The 20,617-nt window shown below is 44.6% G+C and overlaps 1 protein-coding gene across 8 annotated transcripts in view; it reads left to right on the top strand.

The window, feature by feature from the left end:
- The window catches only part of DAB2IP (DAB2 interacting protein), a 262,662-nt gene that overhangs the window by 202,590 nt on the left and 39,455 nt on the right, over positions 1–20,617 (top strand). For all 8 annotated transcript variants that reach the window (XM_054997156.1, XM_054997154.1, XM_054997157.1 and 5 more), the window contains one exon: positions 12,596–12,749. In XM_054997156.1, coding sequence (XP_054853131.1) covers positions 12,596–12,749 — 154 coding nt within the window. The remainder of the gene's footprint in view (positions 1–12,595; positions 12,750–20,617) is intronic.

Below are 20,617 nucleotides of genomic sequence, written 5' to 3'. Positions count from 1 at the left end.
AGAAGGAAAGTACTAGAGCATGCAGAGAGACAGTGGGCAACATCCTCTGTGGGAAGCCTTTTAGTTATTTAATTTCTCTCGATGCACACTTAGAGAATTACTAATCTGAAGGGATCCAGCCAGAATTGCCTTAGACTGTGCATTACTTTTGCTGTGCCCAGGCAAGCTGGATTCTGCCAGCTGCATAAATTCATGCAAATTATATTTGCTAACTTTGAATAATGTTTTCTTCTGCTAGCTGTAAGGAGAGCTTCAGAGCCGAGAGGCACTGGGGAGAAAAGAAAGAGGTGCTGAAATAGCTCTCTTTATTTGGGCACCTTCCGCCCAAGCATGTGGAGCTCCTTAGTGTAGGAAATTGACACCAGAGGGAGAATATGGTAGAAGTTTATAAAACTATGCATGGGGTGGAAGAGGGAGGTTTTCTCCCTCACCTGTAATGTGAGAACTTAGGGTCCCCCAATGAATTATATGGGCTGTAGGCAAAAAGATAGATGTTTCCCCACACTACCTAATAATGTATGGAATTTGCTGCCACCAGTTGTGGAGATAATTGCTATCTTAGAGGTCTTCATTGGGGCAGTTGACAAATTTGTGGAGTAGAGGTCCGTCAACAGCTATTGCCCATATGAATAAATGAAACTTCTGTGTTTAGAGGCAGTTACCTCTGAGTACTAGATGCTGAGAATGGACAAGTGATGGGGCAGAATGGCCACCTTTATGTGCTGCCTGTGAGCTTCCTGGAAACTTCTGACTGACCATTGTTGGAAATAGGATGCAGCATTAGATGGACCTTTGGGTTGGGTTTATCCCTAGCATTCTTATGAGAGGTCCAAAAGTAGAAGTCAAGACCAGAGGGAGATGCATGAGATAAGACAGAGGGCAGAGGCACTGCAGAGGTGAGGATATCGATCAGAAATAATAATGGGCCAATTTTTCTGGTGGGATTGAGTAAGTTCTCTTCTGAGGACAGTACAAGCCCATCCTTGGGCCGTGGTTTAGCAAGCTGCTGACAGGATCCACGTATGCCTTGGCTCAATTGCTGCCTTCCTAATTTGATAGCGGCTGCTGCTCATGTTGCTGATCAGCTGGCGTTGCATCCCGCATAACGTACACTCACAGAATTTGATGGGGTGGCAAGATGAGCTCTGCGCTTGGATTGAGAAAAAAGCTTGTCAAGAATGATTCTCATGATTCCTTAATTAGGATTTCTTTCAGGGTGTTTTTTTTTTAAAAAAAATGCACCCTGTGTCTTGGCTTTGAGGAGGGAATGCACAGGAATGCAAACGGAAGCAGCCGTGCCCAGATCTGTTCTGAATCATAACATCTGCAGGTTGTACTCTTTTACGTTTGCTTCTTTATTATTGTTGTTATTTGTGGCCCACAAATAACCAGGGCTGTCTTTAGTAAAAACAGACTTTTGCAGCTTGATATTGACTGTATATTAAGGGTGCCTAGATTGACCCCTGGGATCAGCAGGCAGCATGGAGCCTTGGGATTGGCCAGGCTTGGCTTTCTGCCTGTGTCTGGTTGACAAAGCAGCTCCTTCTGCTGGTTCCAGTGACTTGCCTCCTGACTTGAGAGCACAAGCTCTAGGTTTGGATTTGGGTATGTTGGCAAGGATGCTTAGCATTCTCTCTCAGTGATCCCTAACTCCCCCCCCCCCCCAAAACCCTTCATAGTTTCCAAGATTCCACGGAAAGAGAGCGCAATTACTAAGCCCATTTAACTTCTACTTAAGCTTGTGATGCTAAAGTGAAAGGTTAAGATTGTTTCAGGTAGACAAGCCACTGAGGTTCCCTATGGTTAGAGGGAGACTTAAGAATTTAAGAAGAGCCGTACTGGATCAGACCAGTGGTCCATCTAGTTGAGCATCCTGTTTCACATAGTAGCCAACCAGCCACCCTGGAGGACCAACAATGGACCTCTCCTCCACGAATCTGTTTCTCCATTTTACAGTCTGATGAACCTCTCACTGTAAAGCTATCTGTGCTAGTTGCCTTCACTATGTATACTCAGTGGTCCTGGACTCCTCTGGAACTATGGACTGTGCTGGATCTCTTTCAGCAGCTGGTCCTGGCTGTTGGAGGGGTCCCAGAGCTTGCCTTTGCTCTCTGCTGTTCTCGCTCTACACCTTGGCAGCCGCCATTCATCATCAGGCTGATCTCTCCAGGCCAAAGGCAGACTAAAGTTAAAAATGCCGAGGTGCAAGCCAAGCTGAGCAGCCCCTGCAAGGTGAGTTTTCACTGCAGGGGGCACTCCACTGAGACCCATCCAGCAGCACCAACAATGGGTGTCAGCTCACCCATTGCCTAAAACCACCAGCAGTGCAGAAGGGAGACAGTTGTTGAGTTGACTTGAATCACTGCTGCTGCTGAAGGTTCTGAGCCCAGCAGCCCCTGCAGTTCTGGCAGAGCTCTTGGGACTCAACTTTGCTTGCTCCTGAGTGCTATGGGGCCACAGCCCACAAAGAACTTTCCCAATAAGTTAAATAGCCAGTCTACCCTTGGATATCTGCAAGTAGTGACATGTGAGTGGAGGGGGAAGCACCCATGCTCTGGAAGGGTTTGTGCTGTGGCTTGGCTTTCCCGCAATGTCTCCTGGGAAGGTGGAAATTTCCTAATGGAGGGCAGGAGGTGGGCAGGAAAACCCTTCTTGTGTGGCGGCCAGAACCCCATGCTCACACGCCCACATGCTTTGGCAGAGGGAGCTTTCCCAATTCTCTGTGCGTTCTTGCCAGCAGAGGTCTTGGAATTAGGCTGGAGTCTATTTTGCTGCCAAAGCAGGAGGAGCTTCTTGTATTGCTCTAGATCCACCCTCAATCCCTTCATTCAGTTTCCACCCAAGAAACCAAGAGCAGGCATTCAAAATGCTCCATCCCCACCAATTATAGTCCACAGTACATAAGCAAAAAACAAACACTGGAATGAGTTCTTATCCCAGTGTTTCTTTCCTTCTTGAAAGCCCAAATCTGACTGAACTGTGCAAAGGGTATGCTTACGCTATCCTGCCTCAGCCCCTTCCTGTGGGGCAATGGGCAAAGGAAGATCCAGAATATTGGGAGGTCCTAATCTAAAAGCCACACAAGGTAGCTATGCATTTGATTTGGAAAGGTGTGTTCTGCTTTTCAGAGCTTTGTGGTTCATGAAGCCATGGTCCATGGGCTCTTGCTGGTCATTTCTGAAAAGACGGGGGAAATAATCTGTGGTTGTCCTGCAAAAACCTCTGCCCCGTGCCATGGGCAACCCATTTTTTCAGTTTGAACACAGACATTAAAGGCCTACCCATGCAGAGTTTTTCTCCAGTTTCATTGGTATTTTGTCTGCGTTCTTATCAGCATTTTTTTTCCATCCTGTTCCCACTTCATAGAAGCTTGAATAATTTTTGTTGGCATCCTCACTGCATTCCATCCTATCAGGCTGAACATCAACCAAGGCTTTAGCCCTGCATGGGAAATAAGCAGGGAGATAAAAATAGCCGTTAATGCCACTTTCATACTCTTAAACTCATAAACAAATGTCCTTGTTCCTGAAAAGGCAGAGGCATTAAACCCATGTGCCACGTGCTGTGGCAGACTGCCACATTTGTACCCATTCATAAAGATTGTCTTGCTTGATCAGTCCGATGTTCCATCTAGGCCAGCTTACTGTTTCCACAGTGGCCAACCAAATACCTCTGGGAAGGCCTCAAGTAAGGCCTGCCCCACTGTTTCCCCTAGCAGACACTGTTGCTCAGAGATATGTTACCTCTGAATACAGAGGTTCCATTTAGCTATCGGGCCTGTAGCTGTTGATAACCCCAGGGTCCATGATTTACTCTAATCCTCTTTTGAAAACATCCACGCAAGTTCCCATCCCTCATCTTGTGGTCATTTGTCCAGTAAGTATAGTATAGTGGTTAGCATGTTGGATTAGGTTTGAGGAGAACTGGTTCAAGTCTCCACTCTACCGTGAAGCTCACTGAGTGACCTTGGGCCATTTTTTGTCTCTTGTCAAGAGACAAAACCTGTTGTGAGGATAAAAATGGAGGAGGAGGCCATATATATCACTCAGAGGTTTATACAGGCAGAACAAGGTAAAAATATGAATTAAAAGATAAATTTATTGTGCAAAGCTGAGCTTTATTTTGTTTTAACTTATTTAATGCCATCAGTTTAACTGGGCAGCTCTGAGAGAGGGATAAAATGTCCTTCTTCCACATGGTTTACAATTTAATGAACCTCTACCACGGCCTCCCCTTAGTTGCCTTTTTTCCTAAACTAAAACACCCCAAACACCTTTATAAGGCAGGAAATCCTCCTACCTTAATTATTCTAGTTGATCCTGCATCTTTACTGGAAAAGTAAGACCTATATCGACTTGGATACATGCTTTGATTGTTCTAAATCTCTCAAATCTCCTATCCAGTATTAAAATCCACATGTGAACATGTAACAGCACGTAAGAGTAGCAACATGTGCAAAAATGCTGTTTTGTCCTCAGTCCACACCCTCAATCTTTTTGTGAGTCTCTTGTTTCCTCCAAGGCTGTGTTTGCATCTTTGCATTGGACTCTTCCATAGATAGATGCACATACTTGACAAACTGGTTAACGCACCAGAAGTTCCTTGCCCTGGAGGTATGAAAAGCCACACGCCCTCCATATGGGTTAAGTAAACTCCAAAATCTCAGCTCCCTTTATCTCAGCTGCACAGGGAGGGAGACAGAAATGAGAAGACTGTGAGGAAATGTCTTACTTCAAACAGCTTTTTTCCTTTAGTTGAACACGTTTTTTTTTCCTTGTACAAGAATATTTGGAAGAAGGGAGCAAAGCTGTGCCTGGATTTACATGTGCAGCCAAACAAGGTGATAGAATCCTTTCAGACTGTGAGAGAGGCAGCTGGTGCATTTTTGGATTCTCTCCTACATGAAAAATAAACTCCCTTAAGTTGAGGGGGCTAGATTTGGGCAATAACCGTTGATGCTGGGGAATGCATCTGGAATGACCAAAATATTTTCTTTTTACGTAATTGAATGAGGACTATTAAGTCTATGAACAGGTGGGGTATTATACTTGGGACTCTTAGTAAAACAACCCCCCCCCCCAAAAAAAGCACCAGCAATCCAATTATTTGGAAATGCCCTAAGAAATATTATTCTTTTGGTGTATAGTTGGTGAACATACAATGTTATATATATTTGTTTATTTAGATATTTTTATGCCTCATTTTTCTCCCTTGTAGAGACCTAAAAGCAGCTTACAACGTCATTCACCCTTCTTCCATTTTATCCTCAGAAGAACAACACTGTGAGATGGATGTATTGTCGAAGGCTTTCACGGCCGGAGAACGATGGTTGTTGGGGGATGGGTTTGTTAGACTGCAAGAGAGTGACTGGTCCAAGGTTGCTTAACTAGTTTCCGTGGCAGAGTGCATTCACACCTGGGTCGTAGTAGGACAGTCAGTGTCACCACTACTCCACATTCACGTGTAGCAAAAAATTGCAGTAAGCTAAAGCTAAGCACAGCGGGAAAAGATACTAGTAAACACTAGACCTTCTAATATTTTTATTGATGCTTTTTGAAAGCATACCCGTTCAATATATGCTTATTCTTTGAGATTATTACACTTCTATAAATGAATGAGAAAATAAGTTACATCAATATGGCCAAGCTAACTGTATGGGTTAGCAAAGGGAAATAACATCATAACAGATTGATTCAAAATTGGTCATGCTTCATTGCTTGTTGGGAAAGCTGGGCCCATTCATCTTCTGTTGTGACTCCTTTGTTGACTTTACTGTGACAAAGTTATATCACGTCACATTTATTCATGTATTGGATGCTTCTTGCATGGTGGAGTACATTCAGTTACACAATTTTTTAAAATTCTCAAATATTTTTAAAGTCTCCCTTGCATGTAGAAAACTAGCTTTTCTGGGAGAACTAGAATTCTTCTCCCTAAAGGTTGTCTAGGTTTTTTTAAAAACATGCAGGGAGTTTTAGTTTTGACTTTTGTATAAAGGGATGTTTGTTTTATTTATTTATGGACTGCTTTTCTTCAGACAAGCCAGACCCCAAAATTGAACCCCTTTCCAGTGTTCTGAAGTGAGAGAATCCATTCTAGTACTCCAGAGTCTGTCTATCCTGAAGGAAATATAAACAAATCTTCTCATGTCTTCTCTGTTGTTTGAACCCCTGCTCCGAAAGTGCTGGGAGGGTGGAGTCAGGATATAGCTCCTTCTGGATCTTAACCTTAAGGCCATGAATTGTGTGTGTGAGTCTGATTTGTTGTGTAATGCATGGCACAGTAAGAGACTATCTGCGAGATTTGCTAGACTTTCTATTCACAGTCTTCCTGGCAGTCTTGCAGCTTAATTTAATTTAAGGCACTGCTGGGATTTCGGCCCTGGGAAGAGGACTGCGTTTTGTGTATGGTGTTACTAATTAGTTTTGAGCTCCAATTTGGAAGTTATGTTGCCTGTGCTGATGCCAGGTGCACTTGAGCCCAAGAGCCAGGTAGTGTGGTATAGTGGTTAGAGTGCTAGACAGGTCTGGGTTCAAATCATCCCGGGCAAGTTGTGTCGTGTTTTAAAATAAAGAGTTTTATCTTAGACCCATACTAAAGATGAAATTATTCCAATTTCTGGGGGGGGAAAGAGCTCACTTTCCTGGAAGATGGGTCAGGAAACATGGGGAACCGATACTCTGAAGATTCATATCCAGCTCTGGGACCACTGAGTGAGTGTCACTGCCAGGAGATGTCAGGGAGGCAGCAAAAGGCCTTGATGGTCTCTCATAACAACATGTCAGTCAACCATGTTTGTGCCTCACTGTTCCTCTGAAGAGCTCAGGACAGGATACATGTCGCTCCCATCCTCCATTTTATACTTGTGTCAACCCTGTGAGGAAGGGTAGGCTGACAGAAAGAGTGATTGGTCCAAAGTCACACCGCACATTTACCGGCTGAGTGGGGAACTCCGAACAAAGTCTTCCCTACTGTGATTTGACACTAGCCACTATGCAACACAGCCTCTCAGCAGCCCAGCAAGCCAGTGCTTGATCTACGGGGCTCTGGATTTGACTCCCCTCCCCGCCCCAAATGACCAGTCGATATCCGTGTCTGTGTTTGAGTGGCCTGTCTTCCTGCTGGAACCATTTGCTGTCATGTTATGTGACACACACTCCCTACCTGAGCCAAAGCCTGAAACAAGAGTGTTTTATGTCAACTCAAGGAGGTCACCGATAAGCAATGGCTTGCGGTATGGGCAGGATGCATCCTGCCACTGCTGGGTGCTCTTTGGTCTCCTAGGCTACCTTAATAACTAGCAAAAGAGTCATCCATCAAGTGCAAACTTTTGCTGTAAGTCGGAAAGAAGGATGGATGTGTCAAGAAGGAGTTGGGTGATTGATTTACTGGGAAAGTGTGTAGCCTTCGGGCAGTGGATGTTTCTGGGCTACGAAAGGGCCTTTTCCCTTATAGTAATTATGCGAGATCGCGGTTGGGGAGAGCTGTGGCTCAGCAGTAGAGCACCTGCCTAGCATACAGAAGGTCCCTGGTTTGCTTCCAGGAAAAATGAATCTCAGGTGGAGCCTATTGAGGGAGAGCCACTGCCAGTCAGTGTAGATAATGCTGAGCTTGGTGGCTCAGTGTTCCGATGTGGTATAAAGCAGCTTCTTATGCTTACATATAGCTCAGGGATACAGACTTTCTATGCAGGAGGTCTGTAGTTCAGATCCCGAAAAGTGGCAGCTGGAAAAAAGACCTTTCTTAGTGCGAGACCCTGGCAAACGTGTACCTTGCTGTTTGCCAATCCTTTGGTCCGTGTCACTCTGTCTGCAGGGCTCAGGGTAGAGTTCGTTGGGAAAGACCTTTCTATTCCTGAAGACTACAAACTGTCAGAGTGTAAGCATAATAAGCAGGATGGACCAGTGGCCTGACTTGTACTAGGAGACCCGAGTTCAAATCCCCACTCAGCCACAGACTGATTGGAGAACTTGGACCAATTGGTCCCCCAGCCTACCAGTCAAGGCTTTTTTGAGAATAAAATGGGATCATCTCCATGTGTACCACCCCAAACTACTTAGAAGAATGATGCTGTATGATTGTTAATAATAATCTCTGTATTACGGATATAGGTGGAGGCAAAGTTGAGAGAACAGTGGGTTGCCTGGGTCTGTGAAGTGAGATGGTGGCAGAAGCTACTAAGGACTTCCCAGTTTTCACTCCTTTAGGAGTAGGATGCACTGGAGCAGCAGTAGCAGCACTTTGTACATGCCTAGAGAACTGGCCTTTATTGATTTTTTGACATTTTGAGAGAATTCCTGTTGTACAGTGTCATACATTATTCTCTTTGAACACCTTAAAGCTTTTTGTAAATATTTAGTGTTGTTATTGTTTCTTGTTATTAGATTGTGGTCTTCACATCGGCTGCTTTGTGGATCAAATTCCTCTGTTGGTGCCATTCTCTTTTTGGGGAAGAAGATTGCAGTCTGTCAACATATCCAAGGACCTTGTCTTGCCTATATGTTTGCCCGGAGATGGAGATACTTGCGACAGATTCTCTGTTTGCAGGAGTGATGGTTGGCTGGGGTGGGGATCAGGCTTCAGCTTGGAATCTACAAAGAAAAGGCCCTGAGCTCCGTTACAGGCCTGGAATCATTCATCCAATTGGCTGGAGCACGCTAATCTCCTTTGCTCAGTGTCTGTACTTTCTAGTTATAGTGGCACGCAGGTGCCTTAAGGACACTGTCTGAACTCTGGCTATGAAATGGGCGGCTGCCAGGGAGATTGACGTGAAGGCAGTCCTGACTGACAAATGTTTTATTGGGGTAGCTGGCATCTGGAAAATGCAGGTTCAGTGAGAATGTTTTTCACTGTTGTGGCTGATACTCATTGATAGTTTGCCCTTGTTTTTCAAAGCCATCTCAGTATTACTCCATCTTGTGATTGTGAATTCCACAAATTAGGTTGCAGTAAGCCCCACTGAATAAATGGGACTAACTTGTACATAAACATCCATATGATTGTACTCTTAGGCACTTGAACTGTCACTTTTAAAAAAAGTCCTAAAGGAGGCTCGCCCCATGTTAATTTTAAAGAAAATTGCGCACCAGTGGTATGGTATCTTGTGCCTTCTTGGTTGGGTAAGGTTTCTAAAAATGCAAAAGAACTTGTTGGCAGCATGGAAGAATCTCAGCAGATTATACAGACATGTGGTGGACATGCTTCAAGATCAGGATTTTTTTTTTGGAGGGGGGTATAGTATATACAGTTCAGTTAATTAATGAAACAAGAAAATCTTGCATATAATCCAATAACTCTAATGTTGGATTTTAGATGCCAGCAGTGAAGCAGAGTTAACTCTTATAAGCCCATTAACTTTAATAGACTTAGGCGTAACTCAGCTTTGGACTGCATTGTGTGAGACATTGTGAACTGGTTTGACTCTTCTTGTGAACTGCAGATATTCATATCGCTGCTAAATGGGGTTTCTCTGGTCCTCTTTTTATCATGGAATGGCTTCAGCATATCTGGAAAGCAACATAAATGTCTGAAATTGCAGAATACATGCCGATAACAGAGGAAAGAAAGCAGAGAGGACTAGATTTCTGCCAACGTTGACTTACTTTAATTAATGGTGATAAACAAAGATAGTATTTACTCTTATGCAAGAATGGGTTTTTTTCTCAGGTATCCCATTCCTCCTCCCAAAAAAAGAGGGGGTCATCTTGCATTTGCAGACCAGCTACAGTTATCTCCAGTTTTTGGTGGCTCCTGTGGTTTGTTCAGTTTTAGGGGCCAAGGTTCCTTAGGGATATTACTTAATAAGGTTTCAGTGGGCTTTTTAACCATTTAATTTTTTAAAAAAACCTTTTTGTGATTTCTATTGATTTTTAATCTCTCCACGTTGGTTCTCAGTTGTTTGGAAGAAAGGCAGGCATATACATTTTTAAAATAAATATGAATAGATTTGGATCCTTTACTGTGATATATCTGTGATATATCTTACTATTACGATTCATAACTTTGATAAGCTTATAACTTTTGTAATAACAATTGAAAGAGAGAAAATTAGTTACACACCCTGAGAAGGACTCTTTTTTTGCCCTTCTCAAATCTACCACCAGTCAAATTAATCGTATTGTTCTCTCCCTCTGTACCATTTGTAATTTTATAAACCTCTGTCATGTTACCCCAGTCGTTTTTTCTCTAAACTAAAAAGCCCTAATCTCCCTATCCTTTTGTCATAGGGAAGGTACTTCAGCATCTTAAATCATTTTGATTGCGTCTCTTCTGCATGTTTTCCAGTGGTTACAATGTCCTTGTTGAGATACAGCAACCAGAATTCTACACTGTATTCTAAATGCAGTCACAACATTATAGATGTATACAAAGGTGTGACAATACTGATAATTTTATTCTCAACCCCTTTCCTAATAATCCACAGCTTGGACGTTCCCTTTTTTCGCAGCTCCTGCACGTTTGCATTGATCTGTTGTCCACCACAACCCCAAGACCTCTTTTCTGGTCAGTCCCTACCAGTTCAGATTCCCATCCGTGTTTATGTAAAGTTGCGGGGGGGGGGGGGGGGTGTTGTCTTGGCATAATTCACTTTACACTTTTTTTATCCACACTTAGTCTGTTCTTGCTCATTTACCCAGTTTAGAGAGACCCCTTGTTGGGGGGGTGGGATTTGCAGTCTTTGGGATTTCAGAATCCTGAGTGTCAGCGACAAACGGCTTCCTCACTGTTCACTGCAGCCTTTCGGATTGTCACAGAAGCACTTCCTAGCAGAAGCAGCAGCATTGCTGCCTCTGGATTCATGTGCTGTGTTCTGCTGCATGCACTCCAAGCTAGCGGCTTTTCAGGCCTCCGCAGCAGGCGCTCGCTTGCAAGCCTACCGATGTTGACATTTACAGCAGATGTGGCTCCCTTACCCAGCTACAGGGCAGCCAATCAGCAGCCTCAGCAGCTGAGCTCAATGCTCACAATGCGTGTGCCTCTGCTAGTTTGGCAGTGTGAGAGGGAAGCAAGAGGAGCAAAAGGCTGGGATGGGCAGGAGGAGGATGGGTAAGCCAGGTGGTAGCAGGGGGGAGAGTGCAATGTGTTGGGGGGGGGGTGTTAAAACAGCCTTTCTGCATGGAGAGACCCAAGTAGTGTGAGTTCTCCTGCAGCAGCAGATATTCTGTGGCAGGGCACCACTGAGAGGGGTGCCAATCTGTGTTTAAAAGATTAGTTGTTTATGGTCCAGGCAAGGAGTAAGAGTGGGAATGGATGGCTGGGTGAGAATCAGCTGTGGCCATGCTTCATATTAAAGGTAAAGGCAGTCCCCTGTGCAAGCACCGAGTCATTACTGACCCATGGGGGACGTCGCATTACGATGTTTTCTTGGCAGACTTTTTATGGGGTGGTTTGCCATTGCCTTCCCCAGTCACAGAGAATTTGCTTGCAACCAAGTATTTGTTGTTTTAAGTAGGTTGGGGACCACAACAATGCCCATTCTTTCTCCCTGTCATTGTTGCCACTGCCTAATAGTTATTCCCATCTTTGTCCTGAGCAGCCAGGCAGGCCAGGCTTTCTGGAGCCAGCTTCCTTTGCTCACAGGCAGAAGGAAAGGGCTCTTGGAGCACCTCCTGCCCCCCCCCCCTCCATTGCCTTGAGAAGCAAGCTACAGTTGAATTATATTAGCAGATCTCAGTCGGAGCAAGCACTGAACCCCGTAACCTATGGATTCAGCACCGGAATCTTGTCTTTAATAAATGCCAGGAGCTAGAGAATCTGAATAATAATGTCAGATGAGAGTGATTCCAAATACATGCCGATTGCAGTACAATCCAACCACTGCAGTTCAATAAGAGTTGAATAAAAGTTTGGGTATTAAAAGGTCATTTAAGGAGGGACATGATAGAGGTTTATACAATGATGGTTGGTGTAGAAAGAAAATTTTCTCACATAATACTAGGAGTTGGGATCACCATTTGAAACTGACTGGCAACAGGTGTATGCTGAACAAGAGGCAACATAAGTAATTTATGGAACTCGCTGCCACAAGATGCAGAGGCAGGTTATTATCCTCCCAGGACTTCAGGCAGAGAAAGATCTTTCCCAACAACTGATGTTTTAGCTGGAGGTTTTGAGACTTGAACCTGGGACCTTCCACATGCAAAGCAGGAGCTCAACCTCTGAACAGTGGATGTTTCATCAGCCATTGTCTCTCACACCAGTTCTGGTATCTCCTGTATACCTGATAAAACCTCCCAGCAATTATAGGGCTGCATTGTCTATAACTTACCAAATCAAGCACGTCACGTATGGCTACCAGAGGCTAGAAAACCCTCAACTTTTTTTTCTTTCTCTGGACTTACAAAGCTCTGACCATCTTGAACAGGGTGTGGTTGTGAATAAGCACAAGGTAGGCCTCAAAATGTGGCTAACAATAAGATAACTATTCTGTGTTTTGTGTTCAGCCCGTCCTGTTTTCCAGGGCTATTAAAAACCTGTGTGTTGGACCATTTGAACGGATGTTCATGACGTTGGACTGATGGCAGAGGTCCCTTTTCTTATCTGTGGAGAATCCTTGTGTGACGTCCATGTTGTTGTCTTCTTCCTTTTCCTCTAGATCCCATCTAATGCCGAGGCTGAAAGAATCGCGCTCCCACGAGTCACTGCTCAGTCCCAGTAGCGCGGTGGAGGCCCTCGATCTCAGCATGGAGGAGGAGGTAGTCATTAAGCCGGTGCATAGCAGCATCTTGGGGCAGGACTATTGCTTTGAGGTAAGCAGCCTGCATGGGTCGCTGAGGGGGCTTAGGTAGCAGAGTGGCTGCACAGTGCACACGGACTCATACAAACAGGCAGGTCTCTGTGTCACAGTTTATATATTTTACCTTTCCATTCCCAAAGATACCCCCAGACACAGCATACAAAAATGTATATATACTGCCAGGTATCCTACCATTCTACTTAGCTTCAGCAGCTTTCCTCTGATGGAAATGGACTGCTCCCTCTGGAAGAGTCACTTCTTTTAGAGGAAGGTTCCTGAGACCTGGAAAAAGGCTTGGCTGAGAAACGTGGTGTAGGGTATTTGCCTGTATAAATAATACAGTAATATACATTCCAAAATACTGGTACAGTAAAGCAGATGATGGCCAAGACAAACAATACCAATTTTCAGTACAGTCAATTAAACATCATGTTAAAACAGCCATTAAAAATGGTCAGCGGCAAAGAGCAATGAAAACAATAGTAGACAAAGATCTAAAACCTAAAATAGCTAAGCAAGGCCAGAAGTCCAGGAATGGTGGTGCACGTAGTGGAATGGTGCAAGGTTGTGATATGGAACAAAGCAGCAGGTTTTCTGAGGAGGGGAGGAAGGCCTAGTGAGGGGGGAATTCTGTTGCCTCCTGTGCATCCTGGGAGCTCGTTCCTGGCTGTCCTAGTCAAGACCCCCATCTCTGTAGCATAAATAAGGGGGAAACTGTTTCCAGGTAACCTCACCTCTCCTCAGTTAGACTTGTCCACTTAGGGCCAAACCTGGTATTATTTTGCTATCTTAGAGAAGAAGTTGGGCACTTAAAAAGGCCCTGGTGGCTGAATCCTGATTGAGCCTACAGTAAGGCAGGACCAGACAATCTTGAGTCCCTTCCCCATGCGCCTTTTCAAGTGCTGAAACAGCCAACCTGTGGCATTTTTAAATGGCCAAATTCTTCTCTAAAACGAGGTTGACAGGATGCTGTAACATCTAGTTTGTCCCTTAGCACTACCTTCCCAGGTGTGGATGGACATAAGTATCTCCAGGTTTATCTAGAGTGCCTTTTGCTCACAAACTTCAGCCTGCCCTTTTCACCATTTAGAATGAAGCATTTGTTAGTGTTAATATGCACAACAATAGCAACAACCCTTGATAACAAATTCTGGGTGTTTGGATTGCTTTTGCTGTTTAAATGAGCAGCAGATGGAAATTTACATAAGGGGAAGGAGGGGGGAAGAAGGTTTTTCAGCAGCACACAGGCCAAAATAGACATTTCTTTTTCAAGAGAAACAGATCAGCACAAAGAACACAAGTTGCAGCTTCCCAGTGATAGCATGGAGGGTCAGAAGGAGAAGACTTGTAAATCACACTGCCTAAATTACGTTGTGCTCAAGAAAAATAAAACGGAGCTAGACGAAAGAGAGATTTGACACCTGTAATATCGGAGCTGTTTACCAATTTTGTACAGCACTCGAAGACAGAATGAGGGGGATGAATAGCACTTGGAGGAAGTTGACAGAGACAGGGAATACACAGATTGCACACTTGTCAAAGGAAGGAGGCTAGCTTTATGCTTTCAAGTGTTCGATGAAGAAGAAAGTCATTTCAGTTCTGAAAAGGGCCATGCAGGAAGATAAACTTTGAGACACGATTCGATGGTCACAAAACAACCCGTGCACACAAAAAGTGACCCTGCCTATTTGATCAACATTCAGGGTTGCAGGGTGCATTTTTTGCACCCAGGGTTGCAAATGCATTGCAGTTTCTGCATTCGCATTTCACAGATGTGAATTTTAGTAGCAAAATAAGCCCTAAAATTTCACCTTTGAAAGGGGGGATGCGTGAGCCAATTGCTTGTGAAATCTCAGGAATTGGTGGAATATTTTGTAGGATTTTGTCGTAATCAAGAAATTAAATTTTCTATGTGCTGTATAGCTGTAGGCAGACACTGAATAATTTGTGCAAAACAAAAAATCATCATATCTTAGCATAATGTTTTGAGGAGTCAGAATCTGAGATGTGGCATAGAGCTGAGGATGTCCCTGTTGATTTTAATGTTGCAGAACTGAATTGGAGTTGGTACACCTTGCTGAAATCAAATCCATATTGTACCCCAGATCTTGTGGATGAGTTTATACTTTACTCCCAGTACAATTGTGACAGCATACACCTAGAGATCAGCAGGGACTTACAGATGAATCTTCCTCCCGTGCCAGCTGCCAGTCAATGCAGGGCTTTTTCATGCTGTATTCCCAGTTTGAGGCAAGCAAACTTTGTTTCAGCAAGGACTGTGAATATGACCTTTGACCTTAAATTCCACAGGAGTAATCTGCAGATTATCTCTGCGAACATTTTTTACCCCTTTACTTATCTATTTTCTACTATTTGAATGATACGCAGAGCAATTCCACAGTGTGAATATCTAACCATAAGAATTATAAAACAGATACTTTAAAAAAATCTTAACAAACCAGCCAGCAACAGATACAAGCAGTCGGGAAAACAGGCTCAAAAATTTTGGAAAGGAACAGAGAGATAAAAATATCAAAAGCAGCAGTCATAAAAATCAGTCGGCAATATTTATTTAGATATTTATACCCTGCTTTTCGTCCCAGTGGGGACCCAGAGCAGTGTACATCATTCTCCTCTCTTCCATTTTCTCTTCACAACAATGGCCCTGTGAAGGTAGGTTAAACTGAATGAGAGTGACTGTGCCAAGTTCACTCGACAAGCTTCCAGGGCAGTATGGGGATTTGAACTGGGGTCTCCCAGATCTCCCAGGCGCTCTAACCACTATACCACACCAGCTCTCCAATAGAATCTGCAAAAAAGCATTAGAGAATAAAATGTGCATTAACCTCCAGAAAAAAGAGCCCTTGATTCCACCTCTCCAAATTCACTTCTAGATGCTTGCCAAGTACTCTGTATTTCAGACTCCTGTTCCAAACACGACTGTTAATAGTTTAGGTTTCAGCTTTTGTAGAGTTTTCGGTCAGAGACCCTTAATGTTCCTGAAGCAATGCCCCGCCAATCCTGTGCTTCCATTACTGTGCCTTAATGTTGTCCTCTTGTTAGGAGACAGGCATGCTGGTTAGGAATGGATGTCACTCTGACTTGGTGCACGGAGCAGAAAACCATAAGCTGTGGCTGAGAATGTTGAAAGCCAGACGGCAAGGCTAAAGGAGGCTGGGAGGAAAATTAAAGGCAGACAAGGGACGAGACATCTTCTGCTCAAGAACGAACATCAGAAAGTGGGGAAATTGAACTGACGTCCTGGAAAACAAGCTCAGGCAAAGAAATGTCAAGTTAGCCTGACCCACAGAGATAAGGAGGCAAGACAGGACTTGTTCACAGTGGTGCTGTGTAAGGGGATGGGTGTGTGATGTCCTCTGTGTATCTAACAGTTGTGTCTCATGCCAATGCAGACTTTGGTATATCTCTTGGACTTCGGGAAGAGCTTCAGTTTCATTTTGGCTTCTTAAAAAGGCAAGATGCTAGGTCACGGGTGCAGCAAGGAGTGAGCTGGAAATCATGTAGGCAGTGCTTTGGGTGAAATCTGTTTGTGTGTGCGCTGATAGTTAAGTGGCACATTGGGTACTTAATGCCACTCTGATCATAAGTACAACAGCATTCTCCCCACCCTTTTTAATAATACTATTTACTTCGGCATTTGTGTGGCGCATTCAAGTGTTCCAACTGTGTCTTGTAATTAGCTTCTTGTAAGCCTGTCCTGAAATTCCTGTTGCAAATTGGTGGGGGAGAGTGGAGGGAGAGAGGCTTGCCTAAGGCCACATTGTAAACTTGTGGTGGAGGTGAGATTCAAACGGGACTTCCAGATTTGTATTTTGATCTCTTTATTCTACATGAGCTCTTCTAATATAAACTGGAAAGCAGGGATTTTAATCCATATTCTGCACTCCCAGAAATGGGAGTTAATCCAGTCAGTTGATGCAGAGCATAAAAAGGTGGTATCTTGGTGGAGAGAAGCCAGAAAGCCAGAAAGGTGACAGTTTAGTGGGCAGGGCTTCAGGGCTTGGGCACTTCTGTGGTTTGCAGAATACCTGTGATGTGCATGATTTTTTTCCAATTTTGTGATTTGGGACATCAAATTGCAGTGTTTTCTTTCCCATTGTCCATCTACAAAACCACCTTGATCCTTTCCCAGTCTGTGCCAAGGATATTTAAGAAATCTGTGACCTTGAAAAAATACTTGAGTTTGCATGTTTGTTGGTTTTGCCTATCTGTTACTATTATGCAAAATCCTCTCTCTATCCAGTGATAGGGGGAGAATTGAAGCCCTACTGCAATCTCCAGAACACTGACTCAGCAGACTTCTGGTTTCTTGATTTATGCAGGCATTGCTCACCCCAAACACTTCCAAGCATACCTGGGCAGCCATGAAAAACGGAAATGTCATCTTTTTAAAACACAAACTGAGAGTCCCAGGAAGCTACATTTTATGCCAATACCTCACTATCTTTCACGTTGTTGTGCATAACCGCAGGATACTCTCAGTCCTAGACGTTGTTCCTGACATCCATGTCTGAACAAGTGCTATGGGACATTAGCTCTGCTCCAGGGAAGTGTTGGGCCGATGCATAAGGAAGCAGCTGCTTTTGATTGCCTTCCAGGTTGGGAGCACTTGAATGTATGCCACCACAACCCTTCAGCGGGTACAGAATGCTGCAGCTGGAGCAAAGACTGGCTCTTTCCACTGAGGCTGTTATGCCAACACTGAACCCTTTTCCTTGACTTCCAGGCCTGATTCCAGGCCCCTATAAACCTACCTGTCCCTCTGGTCATCAACAGAAGACCTGCCTCATGTCCTCCACCAGCTGAGTTACAGTTTGCGATTCCCCTTTTCAGCTCTGCTGCCTGACCCCTGGAACTCCCTTCCCCTGGTGATTTGCCTGCCGGGCTCACGTTCTCATGCCTGATCAAGGTGCTGTTATTCTCGTGCTTTTACCCAGGACTGAAAGTTAATTGAATTCTGCTTTCCAGTCCCAGTTTGTTTTTGACCTGCTGTTTAGTCTCCGATGGTTATGTTTTTTATGGCTTTGTAACTTTTATGCTTGACATTTTAGGGTTTTATCAATGCAATCTTTTGTTTTGAAGATATTTGAAGGATGAAAAGACGGGGTAAATATATGATGGTTGTTGGGGGTTTTCCGGGCTGTATTGCCGTGGTCTTGGCATTGTAGTTCCTGACGTTTCGCCAGCAGCTGTGGCTGGCATCTTCAGAGGTGTAGCACCAAAAGACAGAGATCTCTCAGTGTCACAGTGTGGAAAAGATGTAGGTTATTTGTATCTTTTCCACACTGTGACACTGAGAGATCTCTGTCTTTTGGTGCTACACCTCTGAAGATGCCAGCCACAGCTGCTGGCGAAACGTCAGGAACTACAATGCCAAGACCACGGCAATACAGCCCGGAAAACCCCCAACAACCATCGTTCTCCGGCCGTGAAAGCCTTCGACAATACATCGGGGTAAATATATATTGAATAACTAGATTAATTTTTTTTTAAAAAAATCATCTAAACTAGAATTTTGCAGTGGCCTAGCTGACTGCTATTCTTGCTCCCAATTCAAGATGGCTTCCACATAGCAGCTCTTTTCTGCATGAAATGGGTCCCCTTTGACTCATACCATTTGTTCTAGGAAAGTCCATACAAGTTGGTGTGATAGAGCACTTGGTGTGCATGCAGAAGGTCCCAGGTTCAATCCTTGCCTCTCCACTTTAAAGACTTGGGTAAGAGGTAATGTGGAAGATTTCTGCCAGAGACCCCGGAGAGCTGCTGCCAGTCTAAGTAGACAGTACTGGCCTTGGGACCTGTGGCCCAATTCAGTATAAGGCAGCTTCTTGTGTCCATACGCCTGTCTGCAGCACAGGGCTCCCTTCCACAAAGCCAGCCTCGCCCCATTCCTTTTGGCCTCCTGCCACCTTTTTCTGATGGAACTGAGCATGACATCATGGCTTTGCCCAGCACCCAGGCTTCTCCCCCCCCCCCCGCTCCGTCTCTGATGTCCTTTGGAGAATTTGGACCCTGCATACTAATAAGTAGGTCGGCTTGCAGCCGCAGCACCCGTCCCTCCTGAGTACCTAGCACAGCAGGAGCTGTGTTTTTTTCAGCAGCTAAAATTGCAGGATAATTTTGCCTGACAGAGGGAGCCACCCAGCCATGCAATGTGGATAATGAGTGAAAATGAGTTAAATTTGAGAAACTAATGATTTTTTTTCTACTAATTGAATTTTACCCTGGTAAATTAATACGGTCCCCCTACACGCATGTTGTTAAAAAAATTGGTTTTGAGTACAGCATTTTCCATTTATGGGGCTGCAGGACTGGAGTCAGTGAGTGAGGAGGTCAGGTGTTTTGTCAAGTTCCCAAGACTGGTAAAGGGCCCCCAGCCCCCTCCCCCCATGCTGCCTCTGTGGGTATTTCATTCCACCTGTATTGGGATGAAGGTAGTCATAATATAAAATGTGAGTTCCTAACAAGTCTCTGAGATCCCACCTGAGCTCAATTTACTCCTGGCCTTGCAGTTGAAATAACAGGCATGTAATCCAGCAAATCAAATGCTTGCTTGGCTATCAGTCTTGCCCCACCCCCCATATGTTTGGACTGAGATCAGTGAGGGCACTTCCCGAGTACCCCACTGCTCTGCAGACATTACACCTTTCTGTAGCACTCAGGAGTTCTTCTCCCCCTCCATGAGGCAATTAAGCCGTGAGCAGTCCTTTGTCTTAAAATTGCCTCAGACGGAGATGAGGGCATGAATGTAAGTCCCATCTTAGTAGTACAGCCGAATCTGTCCAAAGATACTGGTGGAAATTAGTGAGCTGCTCCATTCAAGCCATTTGCCCAGGCAAGCCTGGACTACTAATGATGGCTTGCTAAATTTCTAGAGTGCCTTTAAGTAAAAATAAAATAAAATTCAAAGTCGTTTTCATGAGATTAAAGAAGGCAAGCCATCCCGCCAAAACGATCCCGCCAAAACGTTCATAGGAAGAGTGAAATTCCATGGGTTACCTCAGAGGCACGCTGTTCAGGTGAGCGGCCCATGGAATACTGAGGGAGAGCCAGGCAAGAAGAGCACGAGGCTGCACGTTGCTCAGATGAAGGCCAAGATGCTGGTGTGGCTCCCCAGGAGCGTCAGTTTATGATGATTAATCTGGAAAGGTATTTAGGGCAAGAGGGAGGCTGAGATTAAAACTAAGCATAGGATCCAAGTGAGGAAACAGCCCCTTTGAACGTCTTCTGCATGCTGTAGGGGTTTGCTACAGAGGAGTGGAAGATGCACATCTGCAGTGGGCTTATATCAAAATGAGTGTCTTCTTCTGTGACTTGTGTTTGCTGAAAACTCTGTGCCTGGGGGGTGTGGGCAAAGGTTGCAGTTGACGCAGGCAGCACATGACCTTCCATCTGGCAGAACTGCAGGTGGCACCTAATGGATTGGAGAGCCCAGCGGGTGCTGCCAAGACCCTTTCATGTGCAGTGTAGAGGGAAATGGCTCCATTATTTCAGGAGAAGACTATGTGTGGCCCGCATTAGACAGGGGCTCAGCTAAGTGCCAGCTCAGAGCCAGCTGTCAAATCCTCCCTGGAGTCTGCTGGAAAGACGAGGCAGCTGTTCCTGAGTGCTGGATGAGTTGAGATCCAGCGTGGAGCAACAAAGTATTGGACTAGAATCTGGGAGACTCGGGTTCAGGTTTCCACGCGATCATAGAAACTGGCAGAATGGTCGCTGTCTCTCCACTTAATCTGTCTCCCACAGTGTGGTGATGGTGCATATAAAATGAAGAAAGGGGAAAGGATCTTACAAGCCACTTTAGGTCCCCAACAGGATATAAATATCTAAAAGTAATATAGATCTTGCAAAGAACCTATCTTT

Source organism: Eublepharis macularius, chromosome 14, assembly GCF_028583425.1.
Source record: "Eublepharis macularius isolate TG4126 chromosome 14, MPM_Emac_v1.0, whole genome shotgun sequence".
Classification (NCBI taxonomy): Eukaryota; Metazoa; Chordata; class Lepidosauria; order Squamata; family Eublepharidae; genus Eublepharis; species Eublepharis macularius.
The sequence above is the reverse complement of the archived record's forward strand: the minus strand, read 5'-3'. Positions and strand labels throughout refer to the sequence as shown.